This window comes from Brachyhypopomus gauderio, chromosome 5 (assembly GCF_052324685.1).
Source record: "Brachyhypopomus gauderio isolate BG-103 chromosome 5, BGAUD_0.2, whole genome shotgun sequence".
NCBI lineage: Eukaryota > Metazoa > Chordata > Actinopteri > Gymnotiformes > Hypopomidae > Brachyhypopomus > Brachyhypopomus gauderio.
In genome coordinates this window covers 11,414,806-11,436,025 of record NC_135215.1, presented here as the reverse complement: position 1 = coordinate 11,436,025, position 21,220 = coordinate 11,414,806, and the positions used below count along the sequence as shown (strand labels likewise).

Sequence of the window (21,220 nt, the reverse complement as noted above, 5' to 3'; positions counted from 1 at the left end):
TCTGTTACCCTCACCCCCAGGATCCTCCTACATCCTCCCATGACATTTAGAGAAAGTGGAAAACTGGCTAATGAGTCTCGAATGGTATCTCAACCCTTACCTGTATAATACAGAGGTATAATATAGTCCAAACAGTAGCATTATAATTGTTGTTAAAAAATAGTAGATGAATAGTGTCTTTAAAATATCATAGGAAACTTCTAATGCACATTTCACCAGGAAATGACCTCTTCATGGGGGACTGGCGGTGGCTTCAGAGTGCACGGCCGGAGATCATGTCCACCTGTGTTTTTCCTGAGGTGTTTATCTTGAATCAGCCATGGATATCATGAGAGCAGCTTTATCTGAAGACCTCCTATTACTCCCATACTGCTGACTTAGTTCTCCTTCTTCACTCCTGTTCAGGGAGGCGTATGTTCACTGGTGCCTTCACTTTCATTGGGAAGGAGACGTAGTGCTCACGTGTAGTTGCGTGACACATAAGTCAAGGCTCTAGAGCACTGGGCTAGATATACATCATTTATTAACTCGCCTCTGCACTCACACTGTTCTTTCCCTTGCAAAATCACTTATGGTGACCTTGCGAAAGGGGAAGTATGCCATATCTTGCTTGTGATGGTAGTTTTGTTTTTTGAATGCAAATGGTTATGTTCAGTCAGATGTGTTGACTTCTTAAATGATACATTTAACCATCAAGATAATTTCTGACTGGGGAGAGTTTAGACAGAGCAGATGAGTAAGACTTTATTTATTCTTTAACTTTTCAGACTTGCAGATATTTGTATAGGCCAGAGTCAGTGGCCTTTAAAAACTCTAAAAACAAGTACTTGTAAAAAAAAAAAAGAGAGACCTAACTGACCTTAGCGGAAAACATTTGGTGACTGAAATTAATCCTGAATTTCCATTTGATCAAACCTGCATTTCCAGTTCGTCCTAGTATTTGCATGATATAATAGACTACCTTTGTGGTTACAATATTTGATTATGCATGTACTTAAATAATTAAATAGTTCCCTATGATACTTTACCATCAGCAAATAAAGATCCCGAGGTTGCACTTGATTTGACGCAAGTGCAAGATAAATTTTCAACAATCACAGATATACAGAGGTCAGAGGTCATGTAAATAGAGTATTCATGAGTACATAGATACATTGTAACCTGGTAAGTAGGTCTCAGCTCAACATTGAAAACTATGAAGCACTGAGATGTAAAACAAGGAAAGACAATGAGTTATTAAAATGAGTAAATATAACACTGACTGTAAGATAAATGTGAACTTCAAATATGCAAATGAAACGTGCTAATGATATTACATAGACACACCACACAGGTAGACCATAGAGAAGGGGAGACAAGAGAGGAGGTGTGAACAGATGCTTTCACACAAGACTGGAAGGTTCTGTAACAGTATCACATATCTCCAGCTATTCTATTATTACTGTTATTATATGAAGTTTTATTATAACTCAGAAACTCAAACTGATGTGGAGTTCAGTTAAATTTAGTTGATTTTTTAAACATTTGTTTAATATATATATATATATATATATATATATATATATATATATATATATATATATATATATATATATATATATATATCAGCTTGAAATTTTTTATGACACATATGACAATCTGTCATAGTAACATTTAAGATTGGTCTGAGGGACATTAATTCTGCTCCTCATGCATGGGACATGCAAGTAATCCAACTCCCACTATGTTTCCAGCAGAGTCACTGACAAAAACATATTTAGGACAAAAACATATTTAATTCAGTAATGAACTTTAATCTGGTATCATAGTGTAAATTACATAAAAAATACATACATGTTTTGATAAAATATGAGTCATAATGTTGTTTACTAAGTCTGCTCAAAACGTTTTATCCTAGACCTTAAAAGTTTCTAAACTAAAAGCTACCTTGTGAAACTGCTTATATCTCTATAATCCAAATGCAAAAAGTGTTTAATAAAAATGGATTCCATGTACATGGGGTTAACGTTAAGTTCTGCACACACTGTAATGTCTTTCTGATGATGCTTGCTTATGTTAGAGATCAATATGAGTTAGAATTAAAAAAATTTTAAATAACAAATCTTTTGAAATAGAATTTTGAGATAAGAATGTCAGTACTACATTTACATTACATCCGACTGATTGAAATTCACAACAGTATTCATATAAAATATTAATAATCTGCAACTCATCTATACTTCCATAAAAAATATAAAAATAATGTTAAAAATGAATCATTCAATGTTAATAAATTAAAAGAATGTTTAAAGTATAATATTTCACAGAATGATGATGATTATTATTATTATTATTATTATTGTAGCTAGTTAAGTTGACAAGATTGTAAGGAGAGTTAGTAATCTTATTTACCCTCACAGTCTTGTCAGCTGAACTTCCCTTTTTTTTATCAGAAAAGATGCTTTTTGTTAATCTTGTAGTTACTGTTCATTCACACGACCAACCCCGACCTATGCTGAATACATCTACAGTGGGGAAAATAAGTATTTAGTCAGTCACCAATTGTGCAAGTTCTCCCACTTAAAAAGATGAGAGAGGCCGGTAATTGACATCATAGGTAGACCTCAACTATGAGAGACAAAATTTGAAAAAAAAATTGAGAAAATCATTTTTTCTGACTTTTAAAGAATTTATTTGCAAATAATGGTGGAAAATAAGTATTTGGTCAATAACAAAAGTTCATCTCAATACTTTGTTGTATATCCTCTGTTGGCAATGACAGAGGTCAACCGTTTTCTGTAAGTCTTCACAAGGTTGGCACACACTGTTGCTGGTATGTTGGCCCATTCCTCCATGCAGATCTCCTCACGTTTCATCTTCAACTTCATTGCCCTTGCTGATGGAAGGAGGTTTGCACCCAAAATCTCACAATACATACTGTTAACGACTTCAAATAGGTGCCATTAATACAGGTAATGAGTGGGGGAAAGAGGAGCCTTTTAAAAAAGAAGTTACAGGTCTGTGACAGCCGGAAATCTTGCTTGTTTGTAGGTGACCAAATACTTATTTTCCACCATAAATTGCAAATAAATTCTTTAAAAGTCAGACAAAATGATTTTCTCAATTTTTTTTCACATTTTGTCTCTCATAGTTGAGGTCTACCTATGATGTCAATTACAGGCCTCTCTCATCTTTTTAAGTGGGAGAACTTGCACAATTGGTGACTGACTAAATACTTATTTTCCCCACTGTAACTATAGTCAGAGTTGCTGAGCTGACGTATCCGTGAGGGAGGCAAGATTAAGAAAAAAAAAAAAGCTTTTCTCAAACTTTTTTTTTGCAGGATTCAGGGTTATTGTTATTATTATCAGATTAGTTTGTTTGTTTGCAGCAGCTGTCACCTGACACTATACCTTGTTTTGCGTCACTAAAGCCTGCTACACAGCTACAAGCAGCACCCCTGCAACGACATGGGGTTGTTAACTTTGTATTCTTTTTACCCCATAACACTGAGTCATGCTTAAGCTACGAATGAGAACATCCCTCATTTCTGCAGTGTACTGCCATACCTGTTCTTAAAGTGCTGATTTGTTAATCACATAAGAACTGAAACTGCTGACATGCTTTTTGGCTCATGTGAATATATATGATGAAGAAAATATGATGTCAGGTCCAGTGTGGTGGAAAATGGAACCAATTGGATTAAGACTAGACTGGACAGTGCAAGGTACTCTGTACAGAACATTTATGTATTGACATAATTGGGGTAACGTGCAAATAATGTAGATGATATTTAATTTATTTGGCAATGACAACAGTTCATTAATCCAACTGCACTCTAAACTCCAAGGAAGAGCACATTAGAAATGGTGACAAAAGAGGCTTGTTAGTGTCACGTTGCACCTGCCCCACAGCATGAAGGACACACACACACACACACTGCCTAGATCTCAATCACCCACTTACCATCACCTGTTACCACATATAGATATTTTCTTTTCAGTCACTATTTAAGCCCACAAGTTCCTGCTGTCTTTGCTGCACATTCCACCAGTCCTGTGCAAACAGCCTGCCACTCAACACACCTCACCTAGCTGAACACACCTCACCTAGCTGAACACACCTCACCAACTGTATCCTCAATACATCTCACCTAGCTGAACACACCTCACCTAGCTGAACACACCTCACCAACTGTATCCTCAACACACCTCACCTAGCTGAACACACCTCACCTAGCTGAACACACCTCACCTAGCTGAACACACCTCACCAACTGTATCCTCAATACATCTCACCTAGCTGAACACACCTCACCTAGCTGAACACACCTCACCAACTGTATCCTCAACACACCTCACCTAGCTGAACACACCTCACCTAGCTGAACACACCTCACCTAGCTGAACACACCTCACCAACTGTATCCTCAACACACCTCACCTAGCTGAACACACCTCACCTAGCTGAACACACCTCACCTAGCAATATGCAGAGGACGTGGGAAATCTGGATGCTTCAGTGCTCATCATCTAGCTCCGAGAGAACCAGCATTCTAACATTTGCAAGCGGCAACTACTGTCACTGGTAAAGATCAACACTAGGGCTACGGCATTTGGCAACAGGTCAGAGGGGGATTTCATCATCTTCCCCAAGAGCCAAGACACAATGAACCCATGTACCAAGCTGAACACCATAACTGATGACCTGGGATTGAAAATCCTGGTTAAACTGGGTACCAGACATACAGTAGCACACTACTCACCCTGAATGATTAACAAGGCCAGACAGTCCTGATCCTGAAAGACCCCCATAAAGAGGCCAATTAAATTAACAATTAAAAACATACATAAACAGTTTTCAGTCATGTTTTCACTCAAGCTTTATGTATGTGTGTGTGTGTGTGTGTGTGTGTGTGTGTGTGGGCAATCATAGAGAGAACACATAAAAAGGGGACACGTGACACACCAAAACCCAATTAGGCCTCCTCCTCTTGTTAAAATGTTTAGTTTCTTATTGTGTCTGTCCTTCCATTCATTAGAAAATCTGCTTTTGGTGTTAGTTAAATATCTGTATTTTAATCTGTTACATATACTGTAACTGATTTTTAAGCGGTACAAGAATATTAGAATATTTTTCTAATTATTCTAATAATTTTTCCATCAAACAACAAAAACATAAACAGAAAATGAAATATGCTCATATGAACTCTAGAACTGTGCTCTATTTCCTTTTTTCAGCACAACTTGTGCAACAGGAAGAGAACTATAACAAGACTGTAAGCTCTTTCAAAACCAATAGATGGAGACATCTACTAATCTTTGTGTGCGCGCGCGCGTGTAGGTGTGTGTGGCACGAAAAGGAGAGACACACGACATACCAAAACCACGCTTGTGTTCCTGTTTTTCTCCACCGCCAACCACATGACTGCGCTGTCGGACATTCAGTTCTGTTCAACCATTACTACATATCATAAAGTGCTTGGGAATTTGTGAATAAAATATTTACAGTTTGTGCTTTAAAAAAGCTCTTTAGCAACAAACGGCGTTTTGCTCAGTAATAACCAGTCTGTCTATAATCGGTCTCTTGGACTGCCCTTTATCTAGAACTGGGATATTACAGTGTTGTGCAATGCGTGACCTACAAGAGCGCAATAACCAAGAGTAGCTGCGCATCCTCTTTCAAATCACTGTGTCCCTTTAATCTACGGATCAGAGAGCTGACGTAAACTAACCCCTGAGCCGCGGGTTCCTATTGGCTGAAAGTGACGTCAACCACATTTTTTTCCCTCCTGAACCATGACCTCATCCTTAGTTCATTTTTAGTGTGTAAGTGCACCCTCAGTTCTCCCGGCTGGTTTATATCTTGTAAATGCAGATTTTCTTTTCAGCCACAGCCTCAGTCGCCGGGCCAAATACGATGCAATCGAATAAATTATTTTGTATGGCGGTAATGTTTTTTATCCGCCTATTGAATGCCCAGTGACATCAGTGTAAGCTCATCCGAGCTGTCGGTCCACGAGTCCACGAGCGCCCAGACCCATGATTAGTAAACACTGACGTTTATTGGCAAATGGCTTCCCGTCGGAGCTCGGTGTCCTACATGGAGACGAGCTGAATAGACTACGTAGTTCCAGGGAGACTGGTGATTGTTTGGTACGTATTAATGCTTCAGTTTGATAAAAATGCGTTAGCGTGCTGATTTCCGATTAGTACTCTTATACAATTACGAAAGGCAACCACGAGACGAATCCCCCCCCCCCCCAGAATTTAGTCGAGCGCCTTCTAAATGCGTTTTGCGGTCAACAAAATTGGTTTGGGGAGCGTTTTTGTACTGTGCCTCACATTCCTGTACTGGTGCGTAATTTTGGCGGAAGGCCTATTGTTATTTTAGCCTTTGGCTTCTTTGGGATGTTTTTCTTTTGGGATGTATCGGTTGTTGTCAGATGAATTTTCGGTGTACACGCTTCCATCCCCTCCACCTTGGGTAAGTCAAAGGATGGGCATGGTTACATCATGCCGAGGAGAGACCTTTATGAAAGTGGGTATCTGCATCTCATTCGTGTAGATGGGGCTCGTGCCGGGGAGGTGGGCTGCTGTCGCATCCTTCACCTCCATCTCCATCTTTAATCACAAGAATGCATGCACCTTGCGTTATTAGTATTTACACCCTGTGCTAATCCATACGCCATAGAGTTGCGTTCATTAAACCTTAATTGTAATTAACGTGCTGTTTACAGTCCAGTGTAAGAATCGGCCTAAACTGTACCTTACAAAACATAACCTGTGCTACTGTGTGTGTGTGTGTGTGTGTGTGTGTGTGTGTGTGTGTGTGTGTGTGTGTGTGTGTGTGTGTTTCAGCCGCTATGCTTTTGAATTAAATCTAATTTCAGTAGTTGTGGTGGCTGGATGTGAGGGTTATGTGACCCTGTCAGTGGTACATTTGTGTTTTCAGTATTCCCCATGCATGGACGTAATTTTGATTTCAAAAGTGGGGGGGACATGGATTTGTCGCTATTTAAATATTTGGTTTTAACCATAAAAACTGGGGGGGGGACCAAACCCGGCTTTTGAAAAAGTGGGGGGGGACATGTCCCCCCAGTCCCCCCCCCCAAATTACGTCCGTGTCCCCATGCATCTATCATTGCATGGGTTACATGTTGATGTCACGTTTAATTAGTGTGTCCTGTGGGGATAGCTATCTGAACTTCAAGGGCACATTTATTTACCCATATCCACAACAGAGTAGATCGGTACATTTTTTTCCCCCCACAGAGGCTTGTATTTCACAGTAAAACAAGCCCACATAAACAATCCCATTTGGCTCACAAACTCTCTCTGTTAGGACTCACTGTACTTTTGCACAGGGTACTAATGTTTTCTTGAGCTTTTTAAGGAGTGCAGCAAGGTGCCTGTGTTTTTGTGTTCTGGGCTTACGTTGGTTTACATTCACGTTGTGATTGTGAAATTACTTGGTTTGATGTGAAATGACAGCACACAGATTAATACTTCCATATGGCACACAACATAAAATCTTATTAGAGCATATTGGAGCTGTGTTTGTGTGTGCGCTCACATGCATGATTTATTATTACAGACCTCAGTGTTTTCAGAAGTGATATCATTATGTATTATATATTACACAACTCTTAACAAGCTGTTTTGTCTGCATGTTTCGTTTGCCTTGTGTTGGCAAGTATTTGCTGCATAAACTCCCTCTGTGTTTAGTGGAGCATGGTTTAGACCCCACGGTTTAGACCCCACGGTTTAGACCCCACGGTTTAGCCAGGCATGGTGCAGTGTTCACTTACACAGTGCATGGTAGTGCAGCACAGGATCACCAACACTGACCCTGCGTGCGTACTGTTAATCACACAGCACTGCTGCCTGCCTGTACTCATTAAGGAAATGGACTTTGGTCGGCAAGAAGAGCAGGACCGAGGTGTAGCTGCATGCCAGCACTGCCTTAGCATACCTATGAAGATTTGAACTTGAGTGGAATGCAGTTTGTTTGGATCGAGTTGATATATAGATCAACTTGATCCAAACATAGATCGGTTTATATGAGCTAATAGATCATAGATAGAAAGTCTTATAAGTAATGTTGTATTCTTAATCACTAGTCCATACCTCAGTAGTTTCCCCCACTCACCACTGCTAATTCTGAAATTTGGTGTGAAAACTGCGACCTTCTAATAATGTGAAGTTTAGCCAAACCTACGTAAAGGCTGTCGTGCCAAAGCAGTCCAATCAGCGCAGACATTGGAACAACCCCACTGATCTCTGATCAGCTTTTAAGTGCTGTTTTTGCTAGAATCTTAATTGTCATGTATTTGTCTATTGTACTTTGCTACTAAACAAGGAACAAGTCTGTTGACATACACATTTTTCCTTTCATTAAAATAGCCTACTTGGTTAGACACTATACCAGGGGTGCTCATTACGTCGATCGCGATCGACCGGTCGATCGCGAAGGAACTGTCGGTCGATCGCGAAGGAATGTGCGTAGATCGCGTCACATAAAATAGTAGTAGATGAATAGCACATCTGCACTGACGGTTGTATTTTGATTGACATTCACGGCAGCCAATCTGCAATCCACTCAACAAATTACGTTCGCCACACCCCCCCCCCCCCCCCCGCTCAACATATTATGTTCGCCACCCCCCCCCCCCCCCCCCCCCCCCCCCCCCCCCCCCGCTCAACAAATTACGTTCGCCGCCACCCCGGTAGATCTTTCTGACTGGGTCATCTTATAAGTAGCTCGCAAGCTGAAAACAGTGGGCACCCCTGCACTATACTGTGAGTTAATACCCATGAACACAAATGTGAGCTGTATGTGGATGCACCGGGTGCTGAACACTAATCTGTGACCTCAGCGAGGAAATATAGCAAGTTTCCAAATCGGATGTTGTAAGAAATACAAATGGCAAGTGATTCATACATCACTCATAAAAGTGGCTCATTTTTCCAAAGTGTGGACATCACAGAAATTTTGATTCTGGTTTGAGCACTATAGAGAGAGCAATTTATAAGTGACCACTAAAGTTCCAGTAATAGAAATCATAAACCAAGTGTTTCGGGGATTTTGATGCTTTTCACAATGGCCGAGTAAACTGCAACTTATGTATATTCCCACCGAGTCTTTAGAGTTCTGTGTTTCCATAGCAACCGCAGAATCTCAGCCAGTCTGCACGTAATCGTCTGCATTTAACAAAAGCAGAAACCTGCATAACCATAATGCGTAATAAAATGTGCTCCACGTGGAGTTGCTTGTTGCTTGGTTGATTGATGCAGATAGCGGATGACTGGCAGTGGAAACAGGACCATTGATGTTCATGGCACCAACTAATATTTGATTAGAAGCCTTGTTAGCGTGGCTGGTGGGAAGGCAGTGCCACCGCAAGAGTGAGGGCGGATATGACGACTGCACCGCAAGGTGCATCTCGATGCTCGCGTCCTGCATTGCTCCTGCCCATGTCCCGCTCGCGTCCTGCTCGTGTCTTGTACAGCTTCGGCGGTCTCTTTCCAGTAGCCCTGCGAGACGCTCCACAGTGCCCCCATCTGGGGGAGTGAGGAGCCTGGCAGTGTTTGAGCTGGTAGGCAGCCAATGTGAGAATGCAGAGAGGGGCAGGAGATGAGTAGTGGGAACGCCCCCCCTCCCAAAAATCCCCCCTCAGCGGCTCGGCATGTACGAGCGCGTGTTGCACTGTGTCTGAATAACGGGTGCGTGCTTGGCTGCTGTGTTTCCACGGATGGCTTGTCGATGCGACGTGTGTGTGTGTGTGTGTGTGTGTGTGTGTGTGTGTGGGGTGGAGGGGGGCTTGCTCTCGTCACTGCAGCGCAGGCGTCCATGTTGATGATGCTGTTTGTGTGAGCTTGGTTACTAGGCAGTTCTGCTCTGTGCCGTCGCAGATCGGGAGCGAGCAGATCGGGTCGGTAGCCACCCAGCATGGGTTTTGTTTATTAGGTGCTGAGACAGGAATTACAGTGGCAGTGTTCAGTCAGGGCGTGGTGTGCTTATCGCACACAGGATACTGACATCCTGAAGGTAAAATACTGATATTTGAAAAGACAAATGAAAACTCTTCCTATTTTTGGCTGAGCTGTTGAGATTGATTTGTCATCTTTATTATTCTTGTTGTTGTTGTTTTCATTTTGGGTAAGTCACTTTACTGTTTCTGCTTAATTGTATTTTGGGAGGGAAATCTGTGCTTGTGGTCTGCATAACGTTTAACATTTGTGTGCATATTACCTCTGTGCAAGAACTCTTTCTCCCTCAGTCGTGCCATACACGCACACTCACTGCATGGTACTGCAGGTTTTCTTGCTGTAATATCGTCCCATTACCCCCCCCTCTCTGCAGAGAGTACGAGAGATCGAGGGGGGGGGGCAGTAGGAGTCAGAGCGAGAGAGTCATCTGCATGGTGGACATTCTGAGCAGTTGTGATATTCATATGTAGTCAAAACTACTAACCTGGTCCTTGGGTTTTATTTAGCCAGATGCCACATCATACAGGAGGGCTTTTATTTGTCTAGCATGGCTGCCCACCCTAACTGACCCCTGAACCCTGACCCCTAAGCCCTGCTGCTTATCTGAGCCAAAAAACACTCTCAGCTGTTTAGTGCTTGGAGTAAGGAACCATTTTTGTTCTCTCTTGGAACTCTCATCAACATGAGGAAGTTTAAAGAGGTTGTAGCAGAGGGCCTGCAGGCCTTTAGCGTGCGGGGTGCAGAATAGGGATCCGCTTTACTGAAATCTGCTAAGCACGTGAAGAGGCTCATCTCTCTTTTACTTTCACTGAAGTCTCCATGAGGAAAGGGGGTGAGGGGGAGGGTTTGGGCTAGCCAAAGGCATGTATTTTTTATGACCGTGTTATACAAGATATGTGGCAAACGTGGCAGTCAAACACGCATGAGTGAATCCCACCTACAGGACATCTTTGTCTCTCAGTGTTTGCTTACTTCATTCAAAACATTTATGAATCACGTCCACGTGTCTCTTGGGTGAATTGAAGATGGTCGTTTGCCCTCTTTCTAGGAAGTGATCAGAGTACTTCTGTTGCACTGCAGGGCACGGGTGCACTTGTGTCTCTTGTTTCTGTCTTTATCTGGTTGAGTGGCATGAAGAGGGGTCCTGAGTTGTGATGAGAATGCTGGAGCTCTCTCCAGGAAGCGCTGTTAAAGTGGTGGGCCTGACGGAGCCATGTGCCTGCACCTACAGCTTTGCAGTGGACTGTGTGTTTTTTAGATGTCCACTTTGTCACCATGGCAAAAACAGAGATGAAGTGCTGAGCTAAGTAGAGCTATGAGGAGTGAAGCAACCATCACTGTGGAGGCCTAATTTACCCCAGATCGCATTAATAAAGTTCTAAAAATTTGCATGTGTAATATGCAGTTGTGTGTTGGTCAGTACTAACCTAAAACAGACCAACACACATCTTTATATTAAAAAGGTGTGTGTGTTGGTAAAGTGTGTGCACATAATTCGTGTACACTCGGCATGTTTGTCTGTTTGTCAGAGTAGAATAGGTACAGTAATGATACAGTAATGATGGTTGATCGGTGAGCTGAGCCGAGTCGAGCCTCTTGATGAGCTGATTGAGGCGTCATTGACTGCGTGTCCTCTGTGCCCTGCCCATCAGGGAGTGTGCCAGCTTTGAAATTCCCTGAGCTTAATTTAGGCCACCTCGCCTGGTTCTTATTTCACAAGCAGGCAAACAAAAGCCCTTTTTAAATCTGACAGCAAACATCACACACACTCCTCCAAAGCTTAACATCATGCTAGCTGATTTTGCTTTCTTTCATTGTGAACGCTCTCCTTTGACAATAAGCACTCTTGTCAGACTTTGTAAATTGTAACGCGTGCTATTTGATGACGAGGAGGGAAAGAGAACGGTCGTCTTTCTAAAGGACTTTTTTGTGATTTTTTTTTTTTTTTTGGAAAATTCTTGCTGAGTTGTGGATAATAAGGCATCAAGAATGTCCTGCTGAAGTCATGTTTTGTTGCATTTCCTAAACAAGCCTTTTCTGTTCCTTCAGGAGGCATGACGGCTATGAGGTCTGTCCCTGCATTGCTTCGGTGATCTGAGCCTCCCCCTCTCCCCCCGCCACATTTCCCCACCACGCCCCAGGTCCGGTGCCCCAGCTCCGGTGCCCCAGCTCCGGTGCCCCAGCTCCGGTGCCCCAGCTCCGGCGCCCCTCTCAGTGAGCGAGCCCCATTGGACCAGGAGGAACCTCCATGGCGGGGGAGAAGTGTCGTCGTGGCGCGATGGACATCAAGCGCCTGGCCGGGCTGCTCCAGCGAGGAGCCGGCCGCCTGCTGGTCATCGACAGCCGCACCTTCTCCGAGTACAACGCATCACACGTGCACGGTGCCGTCAACATCTGCTGCTCCAAGCTGGTGAAGAGGAGACTGCAGCAGGACAAGGTGTCCATCACCGAACTCCTGCAGCCCAACGGGAAGGTGAAGGTACGGCATAGAGTCTGCAAAGAGCAAGTGGTAAAGTTTAAAGGGCTTTAGTGCAAACCCAGCGCTTTCCTTTGGAAGCTTCTACATTTCCTTGTCAATCAATGAAATGACCTTGTCACATTGCAGTATTGCAGGGAATTAATGATTACTTGTGGAAAAACCTGTTAAGAGAGGCAAAGTTTTGGCACTCTATTGAACTTTGCCTGATTCTTATGCATCTACAGTATTTGACACTATCCCTTGTAAAACGGTGTTTTGTAGTTAAACATTGTAGTTCCCAATAAGATGAGATTTTAGAGAAGAGTACATGAGGGTCATCAGTGTCCTGTGGTGTGATTCTAGTCAGGCCTAGACTGTTCCCGATACTGCCAGTGTACTATTTTTGGAGTGCCACTGTAGGTTTATTGCTTATCTGCTGCTCAGAAATTGGATACTTGCACTTTCCGTGACATCTGCATTGAATATAACATTGAATATAACATTGAAATTTTTTTCTACTCACGTGAGCTGGCATGCAAAGAATTTCTGGTTTTTAGATAACTGTAAATCATTTTTAAATGATTAGTGAAATTGAAGGAACCCCCAAGCAAAGATTATGTTAACATGCATACCCCCCCCCCCCCCCCCCCCCCCCCCATAATTTTATGTTCACTAAAATTATCCATTTTCCTTTTCAAGAAAGCCTTGGCATACTGTACATGTCATTACACCATTAATACTTTTGGCTTATTGATGGGAAATTCAGTTGATTCATAGAATATGTATATTAAATATGTGCAGGTATAATTAGTTAAATTAATGTGGTGTATGATGCATCTGGTCTATATCGGCGTGAAGATGACATTTTACGATAGTACACCCTTTTTTGAAGGGTTCATAAAATTTATTGTTTTAGTTCCTCATACTGAATTTCAGGCATGATTGCTTCACTTACTGGGCAGCCATTGTGCCTCACACGTTTCTGGTACTCATGTTCTTTTCCCAGTTCCTCTTCCTCTGTCTCATCATTGGTCCAGCAGACACCAGGTCAGGTTCACAGCGAACAAGCAAACAGGAAGAAAAAAAACAACATTGTCAAATTAGATCATTTCACATCTTTTTGTTTTTTTTTTTTTTTTTGCTTGGTGTGTTGATGAAACTTGAATAAATACTTGATGGATAAATAAATACTTGATGGATAAATAAATACTTGATGGATCTACTTGCTACTTGGTGTTCTTCACCACTTCTTCCCTTGATTCAGATTTTGCACTGTCATTGCAGAACTTCTCTCAGTTAATTGGCTAAGAGAACCTCTAAGAGCTAATGGAGACCAGACTGTTGGGGTGGCTTGGCCCCGGCGTGCGGCTGTTCCATGCCAACGCTGTGCTTTTGTTTGCTGTTTTGGTTCCCAAAGGGGAGCAGACCAGCTCCTTGGGCCGGGGCTGTTGGCAGAGCCTCTGGTCATGTGAAGAAGTCGAGTGGCACAGCTCACACGGGCCTTTCATACTCCGTTCTCTCTTCCATCTCTCTAGCCGTGCCCTAGGTCTGGCTGACGTGTATTATTGCCCTCAGTAAAGAGGACTCTGGCTGTGATTAATACAGAGAAAGCTGAAGGGGGTGGGGCAGGGTGGACACTGGAGCCTCTTTGTTATTGGCTAAGTGTGACATCATCCTCTTTTGTGTAGCCACTGGCAGAGCGCAAGCTGCACACGTGCAGTGTGTCTATACGAGCAGCCCTGGCTACAGAACAACCTCCTCCACTGCTCAAGACACTTAGCATAGACCGGGGCAGTGACCTCGGTTCAGAAGAACAGCAGCCAATGGCTGCTGATGTAATCCATTGTGAGGGTGAATAAAGTGAAGTGAAAGAGAGTGTAAATTGATGAGTAGTATGTTGATAATGTGAAGGTTCCCCATGGCACTGTGTTTGGTCCACTTTATAACGCGTGAGTAGAAGGCCCTGCTGGATTTGCCTAGTGTGCCTTGTAAATGGGTCAGAGTTGAGTACTGTGGATGGACCAGAGTGCCCTTCCTGTACATGAATGCCTCACTGTGACAAACGGGACCGTTTCTGGCCTTATGCTAATCCCTGCTGTCCAATGTTCCATTGAGTTGCTGTTGACAGATGGTTCAGTGGTTGCCTAGGGTGAGGACAGACCAAGAGGCTTCCTGGGAGGGTGTGTAATCTCAGCTATAGCCTACGAGGACAAGGCCTCAGCCTAAGAGTTTCTTTGGGAGAGACTGTACCTTATACTGTTCAGTTTGGTACTAAATTAATGACTCATCCCATGTCCTAATGACACATTGAACCAGGTTTACACAATTCGGCCTCAAATTAACAGCAGACCTATTGTGTAGTGTTTTTAAAAACTTTCATCTTTTAAATTTCATTAGAAAACCATTTTTTCAAAGCTGAACTTTGAAAGCTGGCCTTGAGCTTAGAGGACCTGAACCAAAAATAAATTTATTATTTAAATGATGCAAAAACTTTGTCAATTCAAATCCCTCACCTTGACATTAATGGCTTTCAGTAAAGAGGCTGTCTCAGATCTCCATGGAGCAGTGAAATAAATAAATAAATAAAATTGCACCTCTCTTGCAAGTTGCAAGCTGTGGTGAGTAACTGCCGTTCCTGTCTCTAAGGTGAAATTTGACACATGCTTTGTTGGCTAAGATCTGCTGGCCCGTCCTCAGTGCGGAGGGACAGGAGACAGGGCCAGGAGGGACAGGAGACAGGGCCGTCACTACGTTCTAATGTAACGGATGTGCTCACGGACGCCCAGGCTGTCTCATCTGCATGACGGTATGTCTTTTCGCTGTCACCGAAGCACGTAGCTGCTCGCTGAAGTATTTGACAGACCAAATTTGTCTCTTTTTTTGTATGCTGCTGACGTCATTGCAGCTGCACAATCTTAACATAGCATGGTATGTTGTTGGTGACCTTGGGTCTTTCGAATAGCTCTTGGGGAGGGAAAACAAAGACATTTGTAATTGTTCCTTATTGAAGCTAGTTTATGTGGAAGCCATGTTATCTGCTGCTATTCTGTTAGTTGTTAATTAACAGCATTACGTTTACATGAGACATGACTGAATCTGAATCATATGTGTACAGAAAATATTCATTCGGGATTTTATTACTTATTAACCCAAGTTGTACATCTGATGTCCTACCATTGAAGCCAGTATATGTTAGTAATGTTCTCTAAACCATAACTTGGAGAATGATTAAAAATAAGCCAATCAAGAATACAGTGGGATTACAGTGTATACAGTGCCACAGTGGGATTAACTGTATGTCATCAGAGAAATGAAATAGGAGTTGCCTATCCTTGATCCTGGAGAGATACGGTCCTACACAGTTTAATTTCAACCCTAATATAAGCCATATGCAGCAACTAAATCAGTAGCATCTGAATACTGTAACTAGTATTATTGGCACTGAGCCTTGGTGTGGTACATCCCCAGGACTGGACTGATCTAGTTCCCCCACTGTGTGGAGCCCATGGTGTAATGTATGTTTCCAGCTACTAGAAATACTGCAGTGGACTCTGGACCTTTGAACAAGTGATTGATTTTGTTTACTTTAATAAACACACTAGAAAAGCATTCTAGGCTTTTTTTTATTTAGTTAATATCTTTCCTCAATAGTACAGTGAGTCAATTTAGCATGCTGGTGCTACTGCGGACTTCATAATGGCTGATCTCGTTGGGAACACTGTGTTTTATGCCTGGTGAATGTGTCTGCTGTGGCTGGCAGGCATAGCTCAGTAGTTAAGGTACTGGACTAGTAATCAAAAGGTTGAAGCCTCATCATTGCCAAGTTACCAGTGTTGGGGCCCCTGAGAGAGTCCTTTCCTCACATCTGTGATTAATCTCTTTAGATAGAAGTGTCTGCTAAATTTCCTAATGGCAGTATGTTTGCAGCAGGCTGTGGGGTGTGTGTTTTGCTCCCAAGGCTTGCGGTACAGGTGGTGGTCAGCTCTGACGGAGGGTAGGGGCAGGGCCTGGTTCATGTGAGCTTGTCCTTGGTGATGTGTGGGTGAATAATGCATTTGGTTCACGCATTGCGGGGTTGATCTGCTGCCCCAGCACCTGAGGACCAGGAGAGTGGGCGGGGCCTGATGTCTTTGATGTAAAGGCTGTCTATGGGAGATCGTGTACAGACGTCCGTGCATTTCCTGTTCGGAGGTGTTTTGGCCCAAGTTGGACTTTGTGTTAAGTGTAAGCTTTGTTGATTGCTCTATCACTCTGGAGAGATATGAGCGCTGATGTTAATGACTGCTTGCTCACTACAAACCAAAGGTTAGGCTTGGGCCATAAGGAAGGAGCTGCATCAGAATAGGCTTGGATGTTTGAGTTGGATGGTGGTGGTTCCTTTCATTATTGAAAAGTGCCAGTTTTTCAGTATGTTACAAACTGAGTTCTGCTTTTCTTTCTTTTTTATTGTTATTGCTCATCCCATTCTTGTATTGTTTTTCATTGATAGCTGCTATGGGTGCTGCATAAGCCAGGCTCTGGCAGGTGGCCAATCCAGAGAGATGTAATCCCCAGATGATGATGTCATCGTCTGTACTTAGCTTTCATCCCCTTAAGGTGGAACACCTTGGCAGTGAGGTGGGTATGGAGATGAAGGTGTAGTGGTCAGCAGCCGACGATGAAGAGGGGAACACTTAAGGTTCACTACTGTCACCCAGACGTGCCGGGGTGCAGACTGTGGCTCTGCATTGTATGTGCTGTGGTGCAGACTGTGGCTCTCTGTTGAGCCTCCTGGCTGTGACACAAGCAGAGGGCAGGGACCGCTTGGTAATTTGGCACCTGTGTCTGACCTTGGGCTGGTGACATCACCTGAGGGGCAGTCTGCCAGTCTGCAGCTGATAAGTCTGCTGTATAAGCACAAACAGACACACGCTCATTCATTTAATCCTCATTTAGTGGCGGACACGCCCTCAAATCGATTTGTCAGTGAATGTGACTGCGTGCGAGGGGAATTAATGTGTCATTGAGGCAAATCTGTCCGGTCTGCTTTGCCATTGGTGAGAATGTTTAAGCAGCAGTCATGTCTAGACATTATTTGAATAAGTGTTCTAAATAAGGAAAACAGGGTGAATCAGTCATGATATCCTGTCTCTCTCTCTCTCTCTCTCTCTCTCTCTCTCATCTGTCTTTCTCATCTTTCCATTATCTTGCATGTTCATTGCTCCTTTCTCTACCCTTTTTGTGTTCCTGTCCCCTTCTACACTGCTCTCTCTCTCTCTCTCTCTCTCTCTCTCTCTCTCTCTCTCTCTCTCAGAAGCCCTCTGCAGCAGCTCTGGCTGATAGCCACGTGATTTAAAAACTGCCTGACAACATGGAGGCAGGCTGACAGCCACGCACAAGCACACGCAGCTCGGCGCAGGCGCTCACACTCACTCACTACCACTCGCCCCGTGATGCACACCAGCACATTACATGCACAGCTGCTTGTGCACGTAACATGGAAATTACAGTTATTGCACACGCTGACATTGCCATGCCAGTCACTGCCTTGCATCCTATTTGTTTGATTTAGAGGCAGATGTGGGTATAACGGTCTCTTCTCTAGCCTCTAGTGTTCAAGAGTGTTACATAAAGCCTTGTGGCAAAAGCTTGTAGGCATTTTCTGTCACTAATCTTCCTACCCTTTACCCATTAGTATTTACTGAATATTTCTGTCCAAAAAAACCTTCCACAGAGACGAGGGTAAAGGAAGGTCGTCTCTGTGGTCATGGGGTCTGGGTTTTGTTCTGCTGTTTTTCAATATGCCTGTATTGGAACTTTGTAGGTACTTTATTTGCTATAACGTGTGTGTGTGTGTGTGTGTGTGTGTGTGTGTGTGTGTGTGTGTGTGTGTGTGTGTACACGCAGGTGGATCTGGCAAGGAGACAGGAGGTGGTAGTGTATGACCAAAGTACTAAGGATGTTGGTCAACTTTCCAAAGATGGTTTTGTCCACATTCTCCTGAGCAAGCTGGATGGAACGTTCCACAAAGTGTCTCTGCTTACAGGTAAGAACTCTACAGTCCTGCTCAGCTAGAAACGAGCAGAGTGAACATAATATTTTTAGTCCTTCTGATGTATGTTTTTGACCAGTAGAGGGAGATGTTTCCACCATCTCTTACAGATGTGACTTGTATATTTCCTCCATCTCTTTCATTCTTTGTTTCCTCTGTTTCTATCTCATTCTTTCGGTTGCTTTTCGGTTGTCCTCCGCTGTTGTCTGTCTCCCGCCTCCACGGTTCTTGCCAACAGGCAGTGGCGACTGATTAAGGTCTTGATAATTGTTGCTAATATGCATTAGTCAGACAGAAGTGCGCTGCCTGACGCTGTTTGGTTAGGCACGTCTCCCTTACTGTATGTAAAGCCTCACACAGACGTCTGCTCCTCAACACACACGTGTAGGGACAGCAGAAAGAGACGTCTGCTCCTCAACACACACGTGTAGGGACAGCAGAAAGAGACGTCTGCTCCTCAACACACACGTGTAGGGACAGCAGAAAGAGGCAGTTCAGATACCAACATTAACATTATTGATTACTGATTTTATTGATCGGCGTTTGCAGCCATGGAGTCTGGCAGGTATTCTATGATACAATGCTTCATAGGCTTGTACACATACAGATTCATGCGTGTCTGTTTTTTTTTTTTTTATGAATTCACTCTTATGAATGTAATTCCCCCGAAGTTACCCTGCATTAATAAAACAGCTGAAATGTAGTAAAAAAATTATTTAGAATCATATGAACATTGCTAACATGCGATTGACTAGATTGTGAGTTTTTAGAAGGGTTGAATCTTGAGGCGTGTACATGGAAATTCACGTTTCTGCAGTTCTCAGCTCTGATGACACAGCAGTTCTTTCACTAAATGTCAGGGGGTTTTTTTTTGGTTGGTTGGTTTTTTTTTTGCCATGCAGTTTGTTTGGAGGTTTGAGTTTAGAAATTAACATTAGATTTAATATTAGAATTGGTATCAGTAGCATATGGGAAATGATTGGCAGAAAAGTCAGAGGTCTTTTTAACATCAATCTCACTGTTGCATGGATCACTTTGTAGTTCGGATGAAGACTGTGTGAGTTCCACATGCTGGTCCTTCTGCATTCACACAGTACTCTAACAGCAGGTGAAAACACCCTTGAGCTTCTAATTAGGAATGCAGGAAATGCTGATGTGTTTTGTCACACTGGGCAACTTTACAGATGTGTGAAGCTATATAATCTTTACAGATGTGTGAAGCGGTATGAAGGTTATCTAAAGCACACAGCCAGCACCTTTTGCTCTGAAGCTTAGGGGTTTTCAAAACCTCCCTGCTCCAAATATGTCATCGGTGGATTAAAAAAAAAACCAAAACCGTTTCACTCAAGATTTGGGCCAATTTTTAAAAAGTGTGTCCCAGCTCCTACATAATCTCTGATTAGGTGCCCCCCTCTGGAGATTAGGGCCTCCAAGGCAGTCAGTGGTGGTAATACCCCCCCATTTCTGATGACTAAGCTCTGTTGGGACTCTCCAGCGTGTTTGTCCCACTCCCCACCCCAGGCTTGGCTCTTGGTCTGCTCCGTCTCTCTCCACGTCCGACCCAGTCCGACCCACGTCCCCCGTCCCCCCGCCGCGCTTCACATGTCCGATTAAGACTTAGCGCAGGGTGGAATCGCTCTTATTCCATTCCGATAGCTGCCGTTTCCACGACAACAGAGGGCGATAATCTCCAGAGTGGCGGGGCCGGTCGGATAGGCGGAGGTGGGGTGCAGCTTCAGGAAGAAATGAGGTCAGTGCAAGTCTGTGGGAGACCCTGTCTGCTCCTGGCTGTGGCCTGTTTTGTGCGCCGGCCCGGTTTTATCCACATCAAACCGGCCTGGCTGTGTGCACGCGAGCCTGCCCATGGGGGCGGAAGATCCGTCCCTGTCCCAGCCCCCCGTGCAGGGCCCTGAGCCAATAGCCATTCATCTGTTCCAAAAACCAGACGGTCTTCCCCACACTGGGCAAGTGCATAGAGGAGCACCCCCCTCCACACACACACACACACACACACACACACGGGGTGAACATGGGGATTTCATTAGCGCCACACTGAGGCGGCTCAGACGACTAAACACCTCTTGCTCGTCTTTGATGTGATCCTGAAAGCAGAGCTGACGTAATGCTGAACGGGTCCAGGCTGGTGGAGAGAGAGAGTGTGTGTGTGTGTGTGTGTGTGTGTGTGTGTGTGTGTGTGTGTGTGTGTGTGTGTGTGTGTGTGTGTGTGTGCGTGTGTGTGCGTGTGTGTGCGTGTGTGTGCGTGTGTGTGCGTGTGTGAGCGTGTGTGAGCGTGTGTGTGTGCGCGCGCGCAGGAGGACACCACAATGGAATAGATCACTGCATTGTGCCTTTTGGGTGGCCGGGTTCTGATCCATTACCGGCCCGTCAGTTCTTCCTAGCCCTGCCTCGTTCTCTCCGCCAGCCTGGCAGACGTGGCCTGATGGACCCTGTCTGCCTAGATCCTGTGGTAGTTTTGCAGTTCAAGCTCCATTCGTTTGCGTGGTTCTTTTGCTTAATTCGTGGCCCGTCATGGTGCTGCTGTTCTTCAGACCACTCCACTTCTGCTGTCTCCTAGAGCCGCTTCACCTCCTCCTGTGGTTTGGGCCGGTGCTCTCGGGCCGGACTAGAACAGGGTGCAACGTCATGCCTTTGATCCCCAGGGCATCCATGTTCAGTCATGATTTCAGATAAAACACCAAAGACGTTCTGGATAAAAGTGCTTCTACTAAATACCAGAAACATAATGTCGCTGAGCCTCGT

The 21,220-nt window shown here is 43.9% G+C and overlaps 1 protein-coding gene across 2 annotated transcripts in view; it reads left to right on the top strand.

Moving 5' to 3' along the window:
* Nucleotides 1–5,800: 5,800 nt before the first annotated feature.
* The window catches only part of dusp8a (dual specificity phosphatase 8a), a 36,693-nt gene continuing 21,273 nt past the window's right edge, over nucleotides 5,801–21,220 (top strand). The window contains exons 1-3 of one of the 2 annotated variants that reach the window (XM_077005661.1): nucleotides 5,801–6,134; nucleotides 12,021–12,450; nucleotides 18,316–18,454. In XM_077005661.1, the coding sequence (XP_076861776.1) occupies nucleotides 12,220–12,450; nucleotides 18,316–18,454 (370 nt within the window). In that variant the 5' untranslated portion in view covers nucleotides 5,801–6,134; nucleotides 12,021–12,219. Of the gene's footprint in view, nucleotides 6,135–9,865; nucleotides 10,030–12,020; nucleotides 12,451–18,315; nucleotides 18,455–21,220 lie in introns of those variants that run through there. The other variant, XM_077005662.1, reaches the window with a different exon arrangement.